Source organism: Puntigrus tetrazona, chromosome 18, assembly GCF_018831695.1.
Source record: "Puntigrus tetrazona isolate hp1 chromosome 18, ASM1883169v1, whole genome shotgun sequence".
In the NCBI taxonomy this organism is placed as follows: domain Eukaryota; kingdom Metazoa; phylum Chordata; class Actinopteri; order Cypriniformes; family Cyprinidae; genus Puntigrus; species Puntigrus tetrazona.
Genome location: NC_056716.1, coordinates 25,371,670 through 25,394,389, shown reverse-complemented (window position 1 = coordinate 25,394,389; position 22,720 = coordinate 25,371,670). Strand labels below are relative to the sequence as shown.

At 36.5% G+C, this 22,720-nt stretch overlaps 3 protein-coding genes across 4 annotated transcripts; all 3 read right to left on the bottom strand.

Annotated features, from left to right (window-relative positions):
• Window positions 1-148: 148 nt before the first annotated feature.
• LOC122362468 (cholesteryl ester transfer protein, plasma) lies at window positions 149-5,356 on the bottom strand. The gene is made up of 16 exons (XM_043263913.1): window positions 5,011-5,356; window positions 4,315-4,426; window positions 4,115-4,246; window positions 3,198-3,268; window positions 3,027-3,114; window positions 2,798-2,867; window positions 2,609-2,669; window positions 2,417-2,508; window positions 2,131-2,310; window positions 1,662-1,712; window positions 1,349-1,498; window positions 1,188-1,255; window positions 1,055-1,097; window positions 844-910; window positions 685-770; window positions 149-522 (listed from the first exon to the last, which is right to left on the bottom strand). The coding sequence occupies exons 1-16, from the start codon at window positions 5,138-5,140 to the stop codon at window positions 445-447; spliced, it is 1,479 nt and encodes a 492-aa protein (XP_043119848.1). The 5' UTR covers window positions 5,141-5,356; the 3' UTR covers window positions 149-444.
• Window positions 5,357-6,529: 1,173 nt separating this feature from the next.
• On the bottom strand, window positions 6,530-12,682 carry herpud1 (homocysteine-inducible, endoplasmic reticulum stress-inducible, ubiquitin-like domain member 1). Its single transcript, XM_043216547.1, has 8 exons — window positions 12,392-12,682; window positions 11,967-12,044; window positions 10,676-10,759; window positions 10,181-10,332; window positions 9,984-10,094; window positions 8,799-9,149; window positions 7,650-7,767; window positions 6,530-7,537 (listed from the first exon to the last, which is right to left on the bottom strand). The coding sequence occupies exons 1-8, from the start codon at window positions 12,542-12,544 to the stop codon at window positions 7,373-7,375; spliced, it is 1,212 nt and encodes a 403-aa protein (XP_043072482.1). The 5' UTR covers window positions 12,545-12,682; the 3' UTR covers window positions 6,530-7,372.
• Window positions 12,683-13,246: 564 nt separating this feature from the next.
• slc12a3 (solute carrier family 12 member 3) lies at window positions 13,247-22,685 on the bottom strand. 2 transcript variants are annotated; one of them, XM_043216766.1, is made up of 26 exons: window positions 21,133-22,685; window positions 20,827-20,961; window positions 20,234-20,309; window positions 19,972-20,067; window positions 19,702-19,841; window positions 19,324-19,434; window positions 19,131-19,242; window positions 18,873-19,003; window positions 18,665-18,749; window positions 18,346-18,500; window positions 17,792-17,899; window positions 17,542-17,665; window positions 17,342-17,443; window positions 16,878-17,033; window positions 16,608-16,707; window positions 16,341-16,452; window positions 15,884-16,021; window positions 15,643-15,749; window positions 15,480-15,562; window positions 15,325-15,411; window positions 15,140-15,241; window positions 14,952-15,063; window positions 14,318-14,404; window positions 14,079-14,214; window positions 13,934-14,001; window positions 13,247-13,810 (listed from the first exon to the last, which is right to left on the bottom strand). In XM_043216766.1, the coding sequence occupies exons 1-26, from the start codon at window positions 21,379-21,381 to the stop codon at window positions 13,669-13,671; spliced, it is 3,054 nt and encodes a 1,017-aa protein (XP_043072701.1). In that variant the 5' UTR covers window positions 21,382-22,685; the 3' UTR covers window positions 13,247-13,668. The 2 variants fall into 2 exon arrangements, with proteins under 2 accessions (XP_043072701.1, XP_043072702.1); XM_043216767.1 differs by having other exon boundaries at window positions 20,827-20,949.
• Between the last annotated feature and the right edge of the window lie 35 nt (window positions 22,686-22,720).

The window sequence follows — 22,720 nt, the reverse complement described above, 5'->3', positions numbered from 1 at the left end:
ATATATATATATATATATATATATATATATATATATATATATATATATATATATATATATATAATAGAACAACATGAAAAAGAGTTGATGCATGAGTGTCAAAATGTAAGAAGAAAGACAGGTTTAACCAGAAACGTGCAACACATAATTTCGTGACAGCACCAGGAAATGTTTAATAATGGTAATACAATCTCCTCATTGCATTATGGAAGTCGTGAGATCACGTTACTAAAGGTCATAAAACTATATCGTTGTGATTCGCGCTTTCATATTTACAAATAATTGAACACTGAACAGCTACACAAAGAATTTAAGTTCTTTACATACAAGCCATAATGGCAGAAAGCCAGATAAAATATAGTAATTCATAGGAATTGTTTATGTGATGTATGTGTGCAAGTCGGTAATGCGAAAGACAAAATCCAGTCAGCTGAGACAAGACCGTCAGTTCAGCGTCCTTTTGAGGAATTCCACCAGCAGATGTTGCGGAAAACCAAAATCCAGCTGGACAATCACATATCCCTGTACAAGCACGATTAAATAAATCAAACAACGATGTAATGATTCAACGATTACGCTGTATAATACAGTGTCATGTATGCGGCCACTGTTAAATACATATTGACAGTTACCGCTGATAAAAATTAGTTATCTAAAGTATATCTAAAAGTGTAATATACTCACATCCTGAGGTAAAATTTCAGGATTAATGAGGTCAAAGAGATAGAGTCCCTGTTCATCCATCAAAGCGGTTAATTCTGGCTCCAGGTCTGAGGACAGAGATCAAATATGAAGAAAGTAAGGCGTTTCTGACATGCTCACTACTATGGTGATCACACTTACATGATATGACTTTGGGGATTCCCATCTTTTCCACAGCCTCCTTAAGATAACTTCTCAAGTTCTCCATCTTTCAGGAGATCATGTAACATTTACGAATGAAAATACATTAATAAAAATGCACAAAAATACTTTCATTAAAAAAAAGATTAAAACATTTAATTGAAAAAAATGTAAATGCTTTATTCATTAACATGTAATATAATATTCTCACCTCAGTGGGTCCGTCTGATGTAGAAATGTTTGTTATAGAAATACTATTATGGTCACAAAACAGAAAAAAACCTTCAAAATTAAAAAGTTTTTTCTTACATCATTTTGTAGAATTTATCTTTATATATACGTACCGCTCTGCACTGGCCTTCAGAGTTAGTTTCTTTTCTGCATACGAGGCATTTACAACAACTTCCACATCCTGTAATCACAGAACCAATAAAAAACATATTTTGTCATCCGTCTATCTATCTATTTGCTCATGTTAGGGCATGGCTCCTGTGTTTTAGCTTACTGTCTCAAAATATAGTGCCGGTATGTCTTGACTGTTCAGTAGGAGCTCGACTCCAGCCACAGCTCTGACATATGTGCCCTCTGTGGTGGTCCACAAGTGTGGAACCGACACACTCCTCGCCTTTAACATCGGACCCTCAGAGGACAGCCACTGGAGAGAAAGTAAAAAGCCATCACACTCCCGCAAACACACAGGAGCTGTTTAAAATTACAGATAGTGTGTTAAAATGGAAAACATTTATTTGCATGTTCCTATGGTGGTTTAAAATGTGTCCTTTTGTGTGGTTTGAATATTGTAATGAGTGTTTTAGTACCTTGTTCAACAACGCAGGCATGGCCGAGGAGAGCTCTTTCTGAAACAGCTCCTGCAACAGACAGACACAAGCGAGAGAATATGTTTTAAAACACTCCTTAGCTTTATATTATTGTTAAATAAACTAAATCAAAAAAAATTTTTAAAAAAGAAAAAATGTTCAAAACTTAACTATATTTTAAAACGTATTTTATCTTAGCTATTTGCCAAAGCAGCATGTCTCATGTTCATATACTTTAGGTTAATTTATTAAAATAAAAAAAAGTATTTAAAAAAAAAAAAAACTAACAGACATTTTAAAAAATCATTAGAAGGACAGGTAAAATAAAACTTAAATTACTTAAAAATACTAAATTAAAAACAAATGCAAAATCTTACAAAAATCTCACACTGCAACTATATATTACACCTAAACAAATCACGCAAAAGACAAATCACATAAAAATTCGACACATTTAATTACATCATACCGTGAGTTGTGTTCCAGATATATTGCGAATGAATCGTCCATCGTGGTGTGCAGCGCCCATTAGTGGGTCTAGAAGCCCATCAGAAATCCAGAAGCACAGCATGCGGTTCTCGGTCAGTTGTGACGGATTAAATATAGAGGTGCTGAGGTCTGATTTTGTATTATTATAAATAACCAACCCCTGTTCACCACAAAAAAATCAACAGCAAACCACATCAAAAGATCTGAAAAAATGGATTCGCGTTTGTTTGAATGCAGTTCTAAATATAATATCTTTGTAAACAGACCTTGTGGTATGATTCAATATAGTTAGATTTGATGATTGGGGAAGAAGTCACAGAGATATCCACACCAATGTCACCATCACTGAGAAACTGTTCTGCTCGGAGAGAAAGAGAGCAAGAGAAGCTGCGTAACAGCAGTAACCACCACAAAACCACACTAAGGACCTAATAGAAGAGGAGAGCTCTGTGTTTTACCTGCTTGCTCTTGTATGAAGTCTGCTAATATGTTAGCAACATTGTTTATTTCCTTACAGATCTGTCCGAGAAAGGAACCCCAGTCATTTTATTCAATCATGGAGAGTACTTTGCTCAGATCTCAGATGCTCTGTTTCACAATTTGAAAAATAAGAGTAGATTCATACAGAACACACTAGACACACTCACCTGTGACTTCACTACTAACTTCACTGTGAAAGTCACGATATCTGTGAACATTCTTTTCAGCCAGCCAGGCCTGCACACAGTCAAAATGAAAGCCTTTTAAATACGGATACGGAAAATGTGACAGCTGCTCTCTACGAAGTGCTCTTTACTCATAGGCAAGACAAATGACTAATGACTAATATAGATCGAAAGAAATAAATGATCACTTAATGTGAAATATTGAACTCACTCTCTGTCTCCCTGCAGGAGCAGCTTCAGTTTGTGAAATGTGAGGTAACAGTCTGATGTGTCTGCAGCCACTTTGCCTTTTCCACAGTCTAACACACAAACACAACTCTCTTTAGAGAAAAGAAGAGCCAGTTTCAAGATTAAGTATTTAATGTCAACCTAATTTACTCACATAGTTTTGGATTGATGACCAGGTCGATTTGTGAATCTACTTCAAAATCCACTGACTGTTTTAGGTCAAGTCTGTATAAGAAAGAATAAGGCAATGCTAGTTTAGTGAAAAGCCACGATAAAAAATGGCATGTTGAAAACATATTTTAAAAACATTACTTTTTCTTAATAATGGACAATTATACAGCATGAATTCTCTCATTGCATTTTCATTTTTTTTAAATAATTTGCTCAATCCTGTTACCTAAACAGATCAAATATTTTCTTTAACTTAAAACATTTAGTTTCCATTACATGAACATTTTATTAACATTTTTTAAATGCAATATTCTTTAAAAACGTCATCATTTGATCCTTTCCTATACCACATAAATTCTCACACTATATTTTCACAGTTTTTCAAAATGTTTTGTTCAACCGTGTTACCTAAACAGATTAAATATATATTTTAACAGAGCAAATAAATTTTTTTTTACTTTTGAATTAAGCTTCTGAATATTTTTAAAGCCTAAATGAAGCAATGAAGCTTAACAGTATTTACATTTGGTGTCAATAAAGTTGTATATATTGAGCTACTGTATGAAAAGTTTTTTATAATTTTACTTTCTTTTTTTATAATTTTGATGTATATTTAATGCTTTTTTAATTAACAAAAAATAAAACTAAAGCTAGACTAAAAACTATTAACAAAAAAAAAGTATAATTTTGTATCAAAAAATAACCTAATGGTGATGCTGTAACTGAAACATATGTGTGTGATTGCTTTACAGGCTCACCAGAAGAAATCTGAAGTTCATTCTACATATAAACAAAAGATCATAGTTTCATTAAATACATATGTAGAGCACAGGGTTAAACCACAGCTGTGCTATTGCAGTAACCTGACCCTGACATGTGGTAATAAATAGAAACACTCACAGCCAGCTGCCATATCCATAGTTGATGGTCCCTTTAAATACAGCAGACACATTTGAAATGGAGATCCCTATTCCTTCATTCTCCTTCAGCTCAAAATCACTCTTCCCAATGGAAAGGTTATGGATCTCTAAACTGTGGGATACAAGATGTAACATAGAAGTGGACCACATAATATGTAAACAAATTCAGGAGTCCCTTACTTGTGGAATCCATATTTGACCGTCCCAAAGCCTATTGATCGTTGTCCCTCTACGCTGGGATACCTGGCATGCTGAAAAGCGGCCTGTATGACTTCAGTAGTTTTTTCATTAACTGGGGAATCAAGTAAGGGAGATATTTATTCTCTAGTCTGTAGAATCAGATTCGTGCCAATTAATATCAATGTCATTTTTCTAGAAAAATATAAACTGAAGCTGAATAAAATGTCTTTGAAACAAAATAAATTATTAATTTTCTGCTAACTAATGTCAAATATATAAGGCCTGTCAAATTAATGAACCGGAACCTTCATTTTTAATAACTGTTTTCTTCTTTTTCATTAGCTAATCTGTCCAGGGTTTTCCAAACTTTGAAGAACCACAGGGAGGTTGTGAGTTGATGTGAATAATTGATTAAGCTTTAAAATTAAAATAATAAAAAATATTTGAAAATGAAAAACAATCAAAATAAAACGCTTACTAATAAAGATTAAATATTTTATTAGTCTACCTGAATATTTTATTCATTAATCAGCATCATACATCTATGAACGTTTAATGTTGTTAACATTAAAATATTCAATTAAAATCTCAGGGGACGCTTCAAGTATTCATTTATAATGATGAGAAACAATGAACATCTAAATATACTCAAGAAACATCTGGCTATAGAAGAGAAATCAGTGAGAGTGTACTTACGCACTACAGCGGCTGGATAGGTAAGTCTGCAAACTGCTCCCGTCAACCTGTAGGCAGCGGGAGGATCCAGGCAACAACTACTAATATTGACCAGAGCGAGAACCAGGAGCAGCGCAGCACTCCTCTCCATCTTAACAAAGTCTGAAAAAACACAGATGAGCCCGTCTTTTACAGATATTCAGGTTTCTCTTTCAAAAGAGAATGGAGCTCTGTTTCCATTCAGCAAGTATCTGAGGAGGAGGGACACTTTCAGGACCAGAGTTAGCCTCAAAGGAAGAGGGGGGTGGACAGGCCCTGATTTGTCATGTCACTCTTCTGGAGAACAAGAGAACGCAACTGCCCCTGAGGTTGACTAGCACATATTGCTCAAGGTTACTGGAGGACAGTCAACAGCGCACGGGGAAATTTTTTGTGTTTTTCCAAGCATTCTGCTGCACAAAACAAATAAAAGATACGGCCAGAGGACAGAGTGGACAGGAGCAGGCCAAAGTCCATGTAGGTGGACAAGCTCACGAGGAGGTGTAAAGTGCAGACAGAATACCATTTACCTCACTGACTTAAGAAAGTCCGGCAGTTTATGAAAATAGACACTTATGTAGATAAATATTAGAAATCCACTGGGGCATCATTACCACAGGAAATGGCTTGGGTTGAAAACGAGCATGTTGTTGACAAACCACAGGATACAAGATCTGATGCCCACCAGATATGAACCAAGAGTCACAGATTTTTTACAGGTTACGATGAGTTTTTGTGTAGACAATCTAGTGTACTCCTCAGAATGTCCGTGTGTATGCGATACAATGTGTTATCAAATATAACTAGAAAATATATACCGAGTAGATAATTAAAAACACATCGCGCGTCGTCATGTTTACCGGTCACGAGATCAAGCGAATGCACGTCACAATGCAGACTCAGTTTGTAACACTGTCTGTAAACACTAAACAAATACGAGCTACAAATGTGTTACGTAACGTTAGGTCTGTGATGTCGCAGAGATCTCACTGGCATGGTTTCAGGTGGGCTAGGTATACGTGGCTAAATTTTAAAATCGACATTTTTAAGAAGTGAACTAGCGAACCAGAACGAGCTAGCAGTTTGTTTGTAGCAAATTAATAAGAACTGGAAAAGAAAAAGAAAAAACAAATGGAAGCCCAATAGAAACATGACAGAAATTGTAATGTTTTACATGAAAATACTACTATGAAACATTAGCTTTTTTTAGTAAAACCCATTACAAAATTCCCTTTTGTAGTGTTTTTCCAATAGGATTTAACGTCCCACCAATAGAACCATCACATACCAGTAGACGCAATTATAGTTCCATTAAAACCAATACAATTCACATTATAACCATTAAAACCATTACATTTTCTATTGTATTTTAGCATGGCTCTATTGTTTTTTTCTTTAGCTTATAAGCCTTAAATAGGGAGAGAGAACAAAAGCTACGCACTCAGAGTACAACACACATTTATATTGGACTTTTCAAAAGAATTTCAAAGTGAAACTGAAACACAGAATATGTATTTATTTTTCATTTCCAGGTACAAAGGGGATTATCTTAATAATGTTAATAACAAAGCTATTTTATACATGAAATGACAGTTATGCTACAGTGTTGGTAAATACCAGATTAAAAACTCGAGTCTCTCAGAACTATTACTCTCTTAATTTCTGTTCTCTTGCAGGTACCAAAGTGCAGTTCCTTCATGCAAAGAAGATGCAAAATCCAAAGTGAAGTTCACTCTCATTCTTTTCATCCAGAGGTCAACAACGCTCTTCACTGCTCATTGAATTGCAAATTCTAATCACAAATACTTGAATGCATACCAAACCTCCTTCATAAATATTAACATTACTCATTTCACAGGTGGAACGCAATTAAAGAACAGACCATGTCAGCATATTTTTACTTGCATAAACACCATTAGCTTCAAAGTGCCACAAATGCATTCTCCCAAGCACCCTCCATCTATTCATGCACTTAGAACAAAATCAATATATGGCCTTCGTTGTCCATCATACTAGAACCTTAATAAGATAATCCCATGAGTTTAATCCTTGGATCACCAACCGTAGAGCACTTCAAGAAAATGAAGCCCTGTTGACAGGAGCCTATATAAGAGGATCAGGCTAGGAGATCATTGATTCCAGCCATTGCGGTTATTTAAAGTGCTGTGCAAAAATTGTCCAGCAATATTTACAACTCCACGTCCAAAAGCTTGTCTATACAGAATGTGCAACCATTGGTCACATAGCCAAAAGACTGGAAAGTGCTACCGCTTCTAGTACTTGTAGCCTTCATTTATAATGTCCGGTCTAAATAGTCAAGGACTCTGGAGTCCAATTTTGTGGATCAGTTTGCCACACCCTGTGGAGCCTCGGGTATCAAAGAAGCAAAAAAGGCTTTGAAAAACACCCAGGCTGTCCATAGAATGGGTGCTCTAACTGGGGGAACAGGCACTGCCATCATGGGGGGTTCAGCAACACCATCATCCTGCACTTCACCAGGGGGCAGCACCTTCAAGACAAAATGGGATCAAATAAGCATATTCATGCCTACACACTCCACATATTCAAGTAATACCAATTCTTGTCTAATTTGCCTTGCTAAATAGAAACTTTTGACTCACGGGTGCTGGAAGTCTGTCCTCATTTTGGTTTTGTTGGTTCTGAATGACTTCTGGTGCTGGCTCATTGTGAGGCCTGGCTTGGGGTCTCCGTCTAAAAGGAAACCAACCTGCTGTGTGTCTGAAAGAGAAAAAGAACCATTAGAATAGTTACAATAAAGAAAGAATTCTGGTTTGCATTTCCACTACAATAACGCCATTTATTTAAAAAAGCAAGCCATTAGTGCCCCAACTCTACGCAATTATACATTACTAACTAACCAGTGGTGGCTTAGACAGTTTTTTAATTAATCAGTCAAACTTGCATGTTTGCAAAGATAAAATATCAAAAGTCAGTTAGAAAACCTTACAACAGCTGGAGTTTAACTAAATGAATTTCTGAATGGCCCTAACCGATCTGCAGTCATACAAGGGTATGTTTTCTTTCATATCAGAGAAAACTCTGTCTGCTTATGCTCATTTCAGCTTGCATAAACTACGCTTTTTATTTTATATTTCTCAGGAATGCATGCGTGTGAGTTTGTCCACTGACAAATAGCTCAGAGCTCGAAGTTACAAAACTGAAGGTGTAACTGTGTTTACAGACTTCAACGAGAATCAGTTTACAGTTCTCAAAGATCTTTTTGCAGTCGACATGGACAAAACAACGACTCACAAAGGGACACCTGATCTATTATTAAGTGGCATCACAACAAAAGATACAGCAAAACCAAATAGTTTGATTTCTAAAAAAAATTACTGTGATAGAATCCAAACTGTACCGCACAACCAGTTTAGTCAAATTCCTCCACAAATGACTTATTAACTGATGGTTTTCTTTTAGGAAATCCGAAATATAGAGCACAACCAATGCAGCTGAAAAACAAATAACTCTAATGAACGGATTCATTTCAGTGAATAAAACCATACAGCATGACCTGTATAGACCAATTTTGTTTTGTTGCTTTTTTTTTAACAAAACCACAAACATACAGCACAACCATTTTTGTCCAATTCCCAAACAAATTACTGGTTCCTTTTTTTAGTGAATCAAAAAAATACAGCATGACGAAGGTAGTCCAAATCTCCAATAATTACAAACCCTAACCAACTAACAAGTAACTAACATATACTACATATAATAAAAACATTTGATGTTAAGTTTAAACTTACAGGTACATAATAACCAGGCTGCTCATGACCAGGATGAAGCGGCTCACGCTGGAATAGAAGTACACAATGCTCAGGAAGACACCCAATCGTGATGCGGTGTACACCCAATCCAGCCAATCGCGGTTCATGTCCTCCTCGTCTTCCATCACAGGCCCACCCTGGGCGTTCATTCGCAGATTCTGATTGGCTCCCTCTGGGTTGATGAATGCTGGACCTGGGGCATTCTGATTAGCTGGCAGGTCGTTAATAGGCCCTTGATTGGGTAAAGCTGCAGGTACAGCAGCTTGATGAGGGAGCGAGGAAGCAGGGGCAGTTATTGGAGCGGAGGCAGCGGCTGCCATGGCAGCATGACTGAAAGACACATCATAGCATTTAACACAGACGGTTCATTCGCATAGTGAACACCAGCTTAATACTATAGTAGCACTGAAATTAATCGTAAACCAAAATCATATGATTTTTTTTTATTCTGCAAATGCTGCGATTTACATTAATATATTCCCTGTGTAATTCAGACTAAATATGGCACTGTGTTCTTTTACACACGAGCAATTCATGGTCCAGTGTTTTTTTAGCTTCTCAGAGCAGCTAATTTTACATGCGTCACGAAAAATAACTTTTGCAAAAGTAAACAAAAGTATTTGTTACAAACTCACGGAGTGATTTCAGTTTGTAATTTAAAACAATATATATATATATTTTTGTCACAAAAACACATCTATCTGCTTCAGAAGACGTACTAAGCCCCTGGAGGCGTATGTGTTAGTTTTATGAGGAATATATATGATTTTTGGCTGCTATCCAACATAATTACCATGCATGGAAAAATACATTTTTAAAAAGACTGTATTTATCTACAAGAAGAAATCCATATACAACTAGGATGGCTTTAAATTAATTTATGGGCTAATTTTCATTTTTGGGTGAACTATTCCTTTAAATATTAAAATAATATAAGAAATGCCAGTTTGCAATATCACGGTCCATAACAAGCTGTTTTGTAAAGCTACATTTTATTAATCTTATTGTTTTATTCTATAATATTTTTTAAATAAGCTTTTTTATTTTACAGAGAAATACCAGTTTGTAATCATTAAATATAAAAATAATATAATACACAATTCAGTTCCACCCCCCAGATTTTGCAGTCCTATAATTCTTAAAGTCTATGTAGATTGTACTTACTATTGCATGTAGTACTGGCGGGCATACATCTGCTGCAACCACAGGAGCTGTTGTGGACTGTAAAGGGAGTATGTGGGGAAGGCTGGGTGGGTCATCGCTGCTGTTACAGGCCTGTGAATGAAGATTAATTTACACATTAACATTCATATATTTCTGAAACACTCATTGCACTGAATTTCAGGGGGAAACAAACTCACGTAGACATGTTAGTGCTAGGCCAGGCAGCATGGCCTCGCTGTCTAAGGCCGTCCATGGAGTGCACAGAGGTCACGGATGGCCCTGAAGACTCTGAGCTTTGGCTAGCAGTTAGCGAGGAGGGATGGGAACTCTGCGGTTGTGTTGATGTCACCTACAACAAAGATTTGAGAAAGAGCATATTTGACTTCAGTCAGAATACCAGAACAGGTGGGAGAGAGACTACGAAACTTCATTTGAAAATTGCTACAGCATTTGGTTTATGCAAACAAGGTTGCGGTAGGAACAAGCAGTAAGCAGCTGTTTGGTGATATCCCTTGAGAGACAGCAGGCCGACACATATCAGTTCCTCTGAACATACTGTAAGCTGATCAAATATACGGCCTACAAGCTAAATTCAGGACGCGAAAACTATAAACTGAATGCCTGTTTTTACATGTACCACTAAATAAGTCTTGCCCCATGGTTAAAGCCTAAAATAAAAAGCTAAAAAATACCTTGGGTCTTGCTCCAAGTTGGGCAGCAGGCTGGGGTTTCACAGCGCACACCAGGTGAAGAGTGGGCTTGGTTTCTGAAGGAACCTGTGGAAAAAACATTTTTTCAGTTCTTTTGACAGAAGCATGGCATAACGTGATTTTTGAGTAAGCTATCGTTTTGCGAAAAAGAAAGTTTAGATACAGGGAGAATCAAAAGTGATCCTGGAGGGCCGGTGTCCTGCAAAGTTTAGTTCCAACTTGCCTCAACACCCCTGCCTAGAAGTTTCAAATATACCTAGTAAGACCGTGATTAGCTGCTTCAGGTGTGTTTGGCTAGGGTTGGAGCTAAACTCTTCAGGGACACGGGCCCTCTAAAACCAAACTTGGTGACCTGTGCTTTGACAGACTGGTAAACCATTTGACTGTCATATTGTTTTGATCTGGATTGTGTGTCACGCTTTGATGGCATGCACGTCTATCAGGTGACAGGTTCTCAGCATATAACAATAAATGCCCTACTTTCAAATAAACATCTCACATGACAGGTTGCGAAGTATCGCTTCTCTAAACGGCTTTGAAATAGAACTGACTACAGCACATGGTAAGAGGATCAGGCTGAAGATACACAACAAGATGTGTGTTTGGATCCGCCCAACTTACTTTGTTTTGGGGTTTTTTTAGCTTTGACACACACAATGAAAAAAAGCAGTGTTTTGCCAACACCACAGCTTTTCAGAACAACTGTATTCATACGCTGAATCATTTTACTCAATTATCTTCCAGAGAAAAAAAAAAACGTTTTGTTTCTTACTCTACATGTAAGTGTTAACCCCAAATAAAAGTATTTGATTCATTTTTGATAGCAATTTCTGGATACTGCTATTTATTTTTACATTTTTAATAACCTATATAAAATACATACATTTTGGATTACTAATTAAGTTACAATATAATTGTTAAGGATAAAACAACATTATTACCTGCATATTCTATTATAAATACGCATATTATATTATGTATATTACATATTAATAATAATAAAATAATATTATATATAAGATGTATACTTAAAAATTATACCTTGAATACAATTAAAAAGAGTCAATTACATCTATATAAAAAAATACAACTCAAACAAAACAAAAATATTAATAAACGATTAGCTGGAATTTAAATATAGGATTTTAATTTTACTTTTGAAAGCAGGTAAAGATTAAATACTGTAGCAGGTAAAAATGTTTACAGGTCTGTTGTGGAAATCACACGCCAACCCTGAACAGAAAGCACCTTCACAGATGGCAAAGTCCCTCACCTTTGAGAAAACATCACTCAGAAGCAGGTTGTCCTGAAGCAGTTTGCCTGAGAAAATGAGCCTTTGGTCTTTCTCAGCCTGTGAAAATGAGTGCAAATGTCAAACATGGCCTAGAAGGACAGCTTACACCATGATATTTGTCATGTTCGTGAGAAGTAAAACAGTTTCAGTTTCCGCACTATTGAATTCGCGTCCGCGTCATGCAAACAACTACAGAGTATAAGGAATAATGTGATAAACGATTAATTAAATTAACTATATGAAGACAGTGTAGACTTGCGGAGTGGAAATTCGCCTTGTTTTTAGAGGACAAGTTGCTGACAGTCAGTTCAGCCATAATGGCTTTGTGTTGTCTGTTGAGGAATGCCGACGGCTCGCTAGATGTAAACCGATATCCTTTGGATATGAAGTCAATCCGAACCTACCGGGTTGGTGGGATAAACCTTGGAGAGGTGACATTTGAGGTCTTTCACGGTCCAGTCCACGCGAACTCCCTCGATCAGCTGATCGCCGTGAAACTGATTAGGCGTTTTAATGACCAGCGAGATCTCTTTATCCGAGACCTTGCAATCTTCCATTTTCGTTCTTAGTCAAGCCAACTAGAGATATATTAGGAAACGCATGAAATGTGTGCACTAACTGACGAAGACTTCGCGACGCGATAGTGAAAGGTAGAGAGGTTCCTTCCTGATTTCAAGAAGTTTCGTTCTGCTCATAAGCCATGAAGTATTTGCGTGTGTTGTTTCCAAACACACTGTGGCCTCCTGCGATTGGCTGAGATGAGCTCGTGTTCAGACGTGGAGCCTGTCCTGAAGCCCCACGCACTGCGCATGCGCACTGAGAAAAAGCGTCGGAATTTTTTTTTGTTGTTTGCTGTAAATGTTGTGATTGCATCAGATGATTATTATGACAGTGTCCTATGATTCTATCTACAATTGTACAGAAATATGAGGGTATGATTCATTATTTTAATGTGCACTTTACAGGAATACACGAGGCGTGTTAAAGGCTCAAATGTTTCTGTTGTTGTTTTAGATTAGGTAAACTTTATCTAACAGAAAATTAACTTAGCCTAGGTAGCTAGTTTAGATACATAAAATGTCAAAATTATGATTTTGGTCTTGCCTGTGTCATACCTGATATAACTAAACAACTTTGTAAATAACTGAAATAAAACAAAAAGAATGCATAAATGCATCTCATTTTAACACCTCATAAACAAATAATTTAGGTTTGCCTTAGTGCCATAAAGTAAAATAATAGTCTGAGAATGAACAGAATTAATACATAAGTAGTAATTTATTAAATATATTCAGTAATATTAGAGTTTCCATTAAAAAGAAAAAAAACTATACATATGCAAATTGTTCAATCACTAAATTAAGATCAGGATAAACAGATTCTTGTTACTTAATTTGTAGTTTTGAAAGGAAATTGTTTGAATTACTTGTTCATTACTTCTGGAGAAAGTACATAATATCTAAATCAGCACAAATGTATGTTTTTGAATATATACTGAGGTTAAACCATTTAAAACAAACACCCTATTAACATCAAAACAAGTATGAAACACAATATGAAAGTAAATTGATATGAATGTAAATATGAATGTAAATCTGTCATAATTTGAACATATCATTAACAAGAGTTTCTTTTCATCTGAAGTGCGTGTGTGAACAGTTATGTCAGTAAAAGGTGGTGTTCACTGGCAGTACATCGTCAGCACATTCTCCTGATTGCCTCGGACAAGAAGAACTGGAGGTCGGAGGTCACGTGACACAATCTCTAGCCAAGCCATGTAAAGCGAACTGGGACATGCCCCTCTTCGCCCCACAGGCATCGTTCTGCCAAAAAATGACAGGTGATGTCAGAACCTCACACAACTTATAGTTAAACAAAGTTTTCTTTTTGTGCAGACCTAAGCGAAATTACATCACGGCACCACATCCTGTATGAACAACACTTACACAATGATCAGTGCGGCATCTCTTGAGTAATCTTGAATAACTTCATTCAGGCGTATTTGTCGGAGGGACTGCACAAACATGAGAGAAGAACGTTAAAAATGATGATGCATGGCTACGTGTGTCTGAACACCATCGTTTGAAATACCTTAGCTCTGAACGTTTCAATCTCCTCATCAGACACCATCCAGGAGAAATCCTTTGTGGTCTCATCAGCTTCTTGACCATCCTTTTGGACTGAACTTACTCTGTATGGAGCTATGAGGTCTTCGAATCTTTTAATGCTGTTTTAGTAAATTGAGACACAAATACAGCATTTGTTAGTTCTATTAGTTTAATAGATAAGTGCAGAAAATTGTAGCAGGAATGGAATATATCAAACCGTACTGCTCAGACTGTGGTTTTCCATTGATGTCCGGAAGGACTTGAATATCTTGGAAACCCAGACGGAACCTGCTGATCAGAGCTTTGAGCCTGTAAATTGACAAATGCAAGCTTTTAATGAACTTAAAAATGTTAAGGACCAATTAAACACACATTATTAAAAATAATAAATGAAGGAATATATTATCTAGTTTTTAATTTAATTAATAAATTGTATGTTCTATATGATGCAATATTACTATAGAATATAATAATATAATGTTAATATAACTTTAAAAGACACATTAATGCACACTACAGTTCGAAAAGTTTCATTTGTATGCATGAGTTGCATTAAATCTGCATCAAATTTATTAACATCGACAGTAATAAATAAATAAATGCTGTTCATTTGAACTTTTATTTTTTCAGAGAATCCTAAAAAATAAATGATAGTTTCAACCACAGAATTAAGCAGTTAAACTTTATTTCTAATTTAAAAATGCTGTCTTATTGAACTTTATTTTAAAAACATAAAATCTTACAAACCTAAACTTTTGTACTTTTGGTAGTATATATTTACATGTAATATGTGTAATACAGACATGGTTTTATAAAGTGTTACCACTAAAAGCATCACAATTAAGGTTATGCATACTCTTGTTTCTGCTCATCAACCTGTTGAGCTTCACCTCCAACAAACACCCTCACTTTGCATCTGCCCCAGCGCTTTTTACGGGTCAGGAGGTAAGGCAATAATAGCGTCAGACCTGAAACATAATCATAATCAAGACATGTTTTTCCACAATAAATCTTGAATAGAGAACACATATCAGTGTAACTCACCTCCATCATCAGATAGCCAATACACATCAATGGTCTTCTTTCCTTGTCTAGTCTGAAATACAGTGGTTGGCTGGGATATGGCCATTAGTTCCTCGGGGTCCACTGTAACACAGGATATTTCAATGTTTTGGCAAAAAGATCAACAGGCATGAATAAATTCAGTATTAAAGAGCTTGGATACACACGTGATGTGTCAATTGTGGGTGATGTAGTAGTAGTTGAGGTCCTTGTGTCAAGTGCTTGTTCGGTAGAAGTCTCAAACCCTAAATTCACTACAGTAAAAGAAAAATTATAAAAACTCCAGAACCTTTTTGAAAGTTAGTTTTGAAATATTCCTTACCATGTGCTTGCATTGTTCGACTTATGTCAAGACCCTCCTTCATCCGAAGAACACATAGACCATATTGCAGATCGAATGCATCGCTAAAAACATATAAAATGGTCACATGCTTTGACTTTTCATTATGGAATTTAGCACTGAGGTAACCATGTGATACACATACTGCAGAATTCCAATATAGTTTTCAATGACGCCTGGTTGAGCTTTACGCCAATTCTTCTTAAATCCCATGACTAGGACATTAGGCTTCATCCGACCCAAACCCGTACTCTAAAAATAGAACCATCATAAACAGACATTACCAAACTCATTTTCCTGGTACATATTCATCAGAAGCTGCAAAGTGAAATAAATGATGTTTGTTTTAGGTTATGTAGCGTAATGTATTATGGGACATGGGTGACCTGCAGCAACATCTGTACGCCGACACGAAGGTCATCAGCTACTACAGTGTGGTAGAAGGACTTTATGCGCCGTTTGTCAAGCCATTTTAAATGAGTACTGATTTTGGCCGACTCCACAGCGTCAGGTGAGGGTCCACCCTGTCAATGACACAATCACAATTTTAATTTCTAATTAATTTCTAAATTATAAAAATAAGTTATGAAAAACTGAGAATTTTTAGTATTTCATTGTAAATACTAAAAATTCTAATTTTTTCATAAATTATTTTTCAAAAATGTTTAATATTTTAATTTAGGTAAGGTTTTATATAAACGGTGAGAATCCACAAGCATAATTTTATTTATATATTTAGCTTTTTTTGTTCTTTAGATTAACAACATACTTTAAACTACCAAATTTCTATTTAGACCATCACCTCTTTTCATAATCATTTAATGTTTCTATTTGTAGACTCACTGTTATGACATTTGTGCATATCATTAGGCTTTGGTTCTTGGTGAAGGTGCCGATGAAATCCACTAGAGAAGGACGCATACAGGGAGGCCCACTGAGGACTAAACACTGTGGCCTGAGAAAAAGAACAGATGGAAAAAGTAGGACACAGGAAGAAATGGCGAAAATGAACAAGCAAGAATAGAAAAAGAGAGAAGATAAACACAAATGGAACATTTTCAAGGGAGCTATAAGGGGTATGCATGATTGTTGCACATTAATGTTATTTACCTGTAATTTTTAATATGGTCTTCCACTTGGTTAAGACCTACACACTGAGACAGTGCCATGTTATATGAGCTGGCTTGCATTGATGAACCCCAGTTGACATCTGAAATGTACCAAACACAAGCAATGGTTATGCACTAAGCACATTATTAAAGCTTGGCAATATTATTTGGGTAAAGCTGAAATGCTCGATGGAATAATATGAGCTTTGTGAGACAAATTATTTCTGACAAAACTCTTGTCCACAAGCTATACAGAGTGTAGGTGTCTAACCGGGTTTCTTATAGAGCACATATCCCAGCAGGAAGATGACTATGCCGATGGCTATAAGAGCAGCCCACCAGGTTAGGAGAAACATGATGATCACAGACACTACTGCTCCGAGCAAAGACAACCACTTGCTATAAAATCGAAAAGTTGGACGCCAGCCTGCTCACACACATGGAAAATGAAAAAAAGCTTCAGTGAACATCAAAATGAATATGGCCATTTTGAGACCTGTGAATTTACAGTAGCATTCAGCTTAATGAGAATACAAATGACTGAAATGGAATATGAAATTATTTCCGCAAAACCTATTTTGTTTGCATTTGTTATCTGTTATCGGGCATTATCTCAAGAAAACAGCCCTGCAGAGGTTACGGTATGCTCCATTACACCAATTAGCAAACCACCATTAAAAAACACAAATATCCATAAACTGTTAGCTTAACCCACTGTGGCTTGATGTAACTCACCTGGTGAGTTGGTGATGGAGGCATGGAAGCAGCTGAAGTTAATGAGGGCGTAGGAGCAGAGGAAAAAATTGGAGATGATGGGAGCAATGGTGTTCAACTCAGCTGAAATATATAAACATTTATATTGCTCTTATAGAAAATAAACAACTTTTGAGAGCATTCTAAACTTGCATGAGTACATTTTGATGTTTGATGTTTACCAATTAGAATGAAGCATATAGCGATGACATAGGCTAGCAGATAGCTTCTCAGTGGTTCATTATTCTTCCCATAACCCTTCCCGAAAAACCCAATGCCTGGATACAGCTTGTCCTTGCAAAGGCACTATAAAGGGAAAAGTAATGGAAGGAATAGATTGGAGTTATTAGGAACACTGTTTAAATGACTAAAAAACATTTAAGATTATTTTACAATCTATGGTATGAAGATGTTCATGGGCTCATTTATTACCTGGAAAACTTTAGGAGCAGATACCAAACAGGCCAGGGCTGAGGAAAGAGTTGCTCCAAAAATGCCAGCAGTAATCAGAGGACCACACGCTGACACCATGCTCATACTCTGAAGTGATGTAGAACATGTCATTTCTGTTAAGCCACTGGTATACATAACTCATCATTTGATGAACAATACATAAATAATATTTTTGTACTAACAATTTTGAGAACATTATTGAAGACAGATTTTGAATGAACAAGTTTGGTCGTACAAATTCATACCAATTAACCAGGTATGAACGGTCATTTTTCACCTTAAATAATCCAATGTCTGTATTTTAATATTATTATTTTTTTCTAATGATGTCCACAACTGCAACAAAAGTTTCGTGCCATTCTCATGAAGTACAACATTTTCAGTTTAATATGATAAATGACCATTAGAAGGTCATACCGATAAGAGTACTTCACGTTTAGGGGTTGGAATAATGTGTTATATACTATTTTACATGTTTTCTTTGATATGTTGTTTACAGCACTCTTCAATGTCCATTTAGACATAACGGTCACCTGGTAATAATTGCTGAGTCCATAGGGGCAGGTCTTGTTGGTTATACACTCTGTGAAGTTCCAGCCATAGTTGCAGCCCACTCCCAAACACTCCCCAGACAAAGACGAGACGGTATCATTTATATAACCAGAAGCATCACGCAAAACACAGGAGCCTGGGGGTGCATTTAAAGAAAGCAACAGGGAAATTAAAGTGGGCCTCATTTGCAAATTTGGTACAATCTGACCATTTTAACAAGACATAACAGATCAACATAAATAGGGACGAATAAAAAATGTTTAACAGATCTTATCGTTCTTAGGCATTTCTGATACTTACCAATAGTAGCTGAGATAATAAGATATGATATAGTGGTCCAAAAAATGGCCAACATTGTACCACGGGGTATAGCAACATTTGGATCCTATGGGAGGTGGTGTGTTTGAAAACAATAGACAGAAAAATAAGCTTTTAGAGGCTCGAGTTCCCACAAAATAAAAATCTTTTTATTGGAAGATACATCACTAAGACTGGGAGCTCAACTTGCCTTCAGATCTCCAGAGATATTAGCCCCCGCAAGGATGCCTGTAGCCGAGGGGAAGAAGATGGAAAACATGCCAAAGAAACTCCCCTCCGGTCCGCGCCAGCCGGGCACAAAGTTTGCCGCAAAAATATCAGCTATTGGGCATAAATTGAGATACTTTATGAGGAACATATGGTAGTGTAATCTGACTAGCAATGAGAAAATGAGGATGAAGTGCTATTAGCACATTTGTGGAACATATTGGCTGCGTTGCTCTCTGACCTCTGTAGCTGAAAAATCCTTTGGCTTGCTTCTGTGGAGTGGCTGGTATGATGGTTCCCACAATGTAACTGGCAAAGGAGACCATGATGACCAAGAAGAACAAGACCTGGGCCTGGGAGAAGAACAAAACCAGTGCAAACTATTAGAAGCTGAGACAATATTTATTAAAAATCAATCTGTTTGAGAAATGTACCTTGGACTCCCATTCCATTCCAGCCATTGAGATGGCCAGCAGACAGGTGACAGTAATCACTCCAATGATACGGATATCATTTAGTTTGTCTACCATGCTAACCTCAGTCTCCTGATAAGCATCAGAAAAAAATCTGCATCGTAATCATGGTTCAAACGTGAAAAGCAGTTAATCAAAGGAACGGGTTAACCAAAAATGAAAATCCCGTCATCATTTGCTTTTGTGGGACACAAAAGTAACCACATAATGAGTAAATACTATTCAAAATGTCTTCTTTTGCTTTGCATGGAGAAATAAAAATAAAATTCTTTATTCTAATCTTTCTTATCTAATCTTTATTTTTCAGTGTTTTCTGGTATACTAGTCCATATCACCCACCTGCATGAGCACCTGTACCGTTTCAGCAAAACCCACAGTGTGCATAGCTACAGCTACCGCATTAGCAAAAGCAAATATAAGCCCAATCGAGCCTCCTAGTTCTGGACCCAAACTACGAGAGATCAGAAAATATGTTCCACCTGGAGAGAGAAATACAAAGAATACAAAATATCACTGCTGATATCTGATGGCTATTAAACAACACGACTACAAAAATCTACTAACGGCTTTGTGTTACGGATACTGTATACGTGTATTGTTCATCTTTACCTCCTTTAACCTTTCCATTAGTGGCAATGGCTGATGTGGACAAGCCTGTGATGCCAGTAATAGAAGAGGAGACCAAGATTATAATCCAGGTCATTCCTTTAAAGCAAAGAAGAACATGTTAATTTTATAAAAGATCCGACACACTAGTATACATCGCAGTGATATGTAACTTTATAGCCCTAAAGGGTTTTTACAAAAATCAAATCAAGATTTAGACATGCTGTTAAACATGCACATAAAAAAACAATAGAGGCTGACATACCAATCCCTGCCTGAGCTGTGATCCAGGGAAGCCTCAGGTACAAAATAACACCCCAGATATTCAGCATACAGCGGATCTATAGGGAGTTACAGAGGATCAGATTGTATGATATATGTATTATATATAGTAGTCAACATTTGAAATGGATCAAAAACATTCACCACTAAAATGTGCTCTTTTCAAAGGGCAATTCTGATCTTTTTTTTTTAATCCATTTTAAATGTTGACTACTGTATATAGGTATATCGTGCATATTCTGCGTATACATCTACAAAAATAGCACAGTAGCACAAAAATCATTTTCCCAGCTACAATTTGATAAAAAGAGGATTATTAGGTTTAAAAAGTAAATTTTTTGTTCAAACAGTATTTGGGCAGTTTTTGAAAGTCAGATATTAGATAAACTCATAATGTGAAGTTGAGAAGATTGGACTTCATATTTTTTTTAAAAAAAAAAAGGGTATAAAAATGAATAGTTAGCTTGGATATGCATAGTTCACATGATTATATTTTGAATTTAACTTAGTTAACTCACTCATATATTTTCATGTGTGGCCCTAAATACATTTTGAGGCAAACTTAAATATATTTACCATGACTCCCTGAGCCCATCCAAAGCGGGTCGGTTCTGGAGGAGGTTCTGTTGGTTCATCTTCATCCGGACTCTGTTTGTCCACACTCGACTCCTCATAGAGAGGAGGTGGAGAAGGGTCGTCCTGAGAGAACACCTATATCAGCTAGTGAAATTAACTCTGGATCGAAGATTTATTTATTTTTATATATTTAGAACTAATCTGATCCTATTAAATTCTTATGAAGCTCATCATAAACTGACATTCTTCAGCATCGTTAATATGTTTATTTGGGAAATTAAATTAAAAAGTCAGTTTCGCTCCTACCTGTGGGTTGGAGTGAAGCTGAAAGAGAGAAGGTCTTGACTTTTTTGCTCTCCCAAAGACCTCAGTGTTGGTATAGAAGTCATAGCTCGGCGGAGTATCCAAAGTGTCATATCCAGAAAAGACTCCAGAGCTGCGGGAGGCTACGCTGTCAGTATCGGAATTGCTACATCCCCCCAAACTGAATTTACGGTCATCTCCATTGCTCATTGAAGAGACTGAGAAAGGGCTTCTGGCGGTTGTGAGGTTCATCCCTCCAACACAACTGAATCAACAGCCCTCTGAGTAAAGCGAGGGCTTGATTTGAAGGGTTATATTGTACCTGGGCCGGAAGGAACCACTTATGGATGCATGATTATTGTGAGAACATATTCAGGAGCTTTTGTAACGGTCATTAATTCCGAATTGTTGCTGCAGGGCCTTTTGCTTGTACTGAGGCTTGTAAACATCATCTATACATGTAATGACTCAGATCTCAGGTCAGATATCCTTGACACTTGTTCTCAAGGACAACTGCAGGTTTTCAGAGTCCTGAGACATGCATAGTAAACCATACTTTTTTTTTTTTTTTATTTAGTCTTGTTTGTTTTTCACCTCTGACATTTTGGTAGTGTTGTTTTTTTTCTGATAGCAATCAGGACAGATGACAATATCGGGAAAACTTTCTGACTTTCTTCTAGTGTTTTTGTCACATGTACTTACTTTAATAATAACAGTAAATTATGCATAATTAGGCAACATGCAACTAACCCTATAGTAACTTCATGTTAATTAATGTCACTCAGTGCTTACATGTATAATTACAGTGCAGCAAGGCACTTTAAAATAAGTGTAGCCAAGCAACGATATCGACTGAGACAGTGTATTTTTCTTGATCAGAGAATTTTCCAACCCGTAGTGACCTTCATTTTAGCCACTTTAACCTGCCAGCAGCACACAGTCGTTCCAGAAGACAGCCCTTTGCCTTAAGCGTTGACTGATCATTGCAGAAACTGTTCCTCATTAACTAAAAGGCCGATGTCTGCCAATGCATGTGACCCAGGGAGCAGCATCGGGTTAAGTAATTATTTCTGCAGAAATTGGTCTGGAAGCCCCAAAGGTGGAGCCTTTTCGGTGTAATTAGTGCAGATCCTACAAACGTACCCACAGGTGCTCTGCTTTGAAGCAGATTTTTTGATTAAATTTCTATTATTAGACACCAAGAGCTTAAGCAGAAAACCAGCTACTAAATGGTCATTTAGAAATCCTCATGCTGCCTGAGGGGAGCTGTCAGAACAAGAAGTAGAAGACTGTATAAAGTGGTTTCAATTGAAATTACAATGAGTCCACTGTTGGAAACAGCCAATTTTTCATATTACATAAAATCATTGTAACAACATCAAAAGATGGATTTAATTAATCTTTTCAGAAGAAATACATACTTATTATCCAGCAAGGAAGCACTAAATTGAGCAAAAGTGACAGTAACAAATTCCATTGTGGCAAAAAGTAATTATATTGTAAATAAAAGCTATTCTTTTGAACTTTCTACTCATGTAAGAATCTTAAAAAATTTAAAATGGTTGTAAATACATAAATCAATAAATAAATA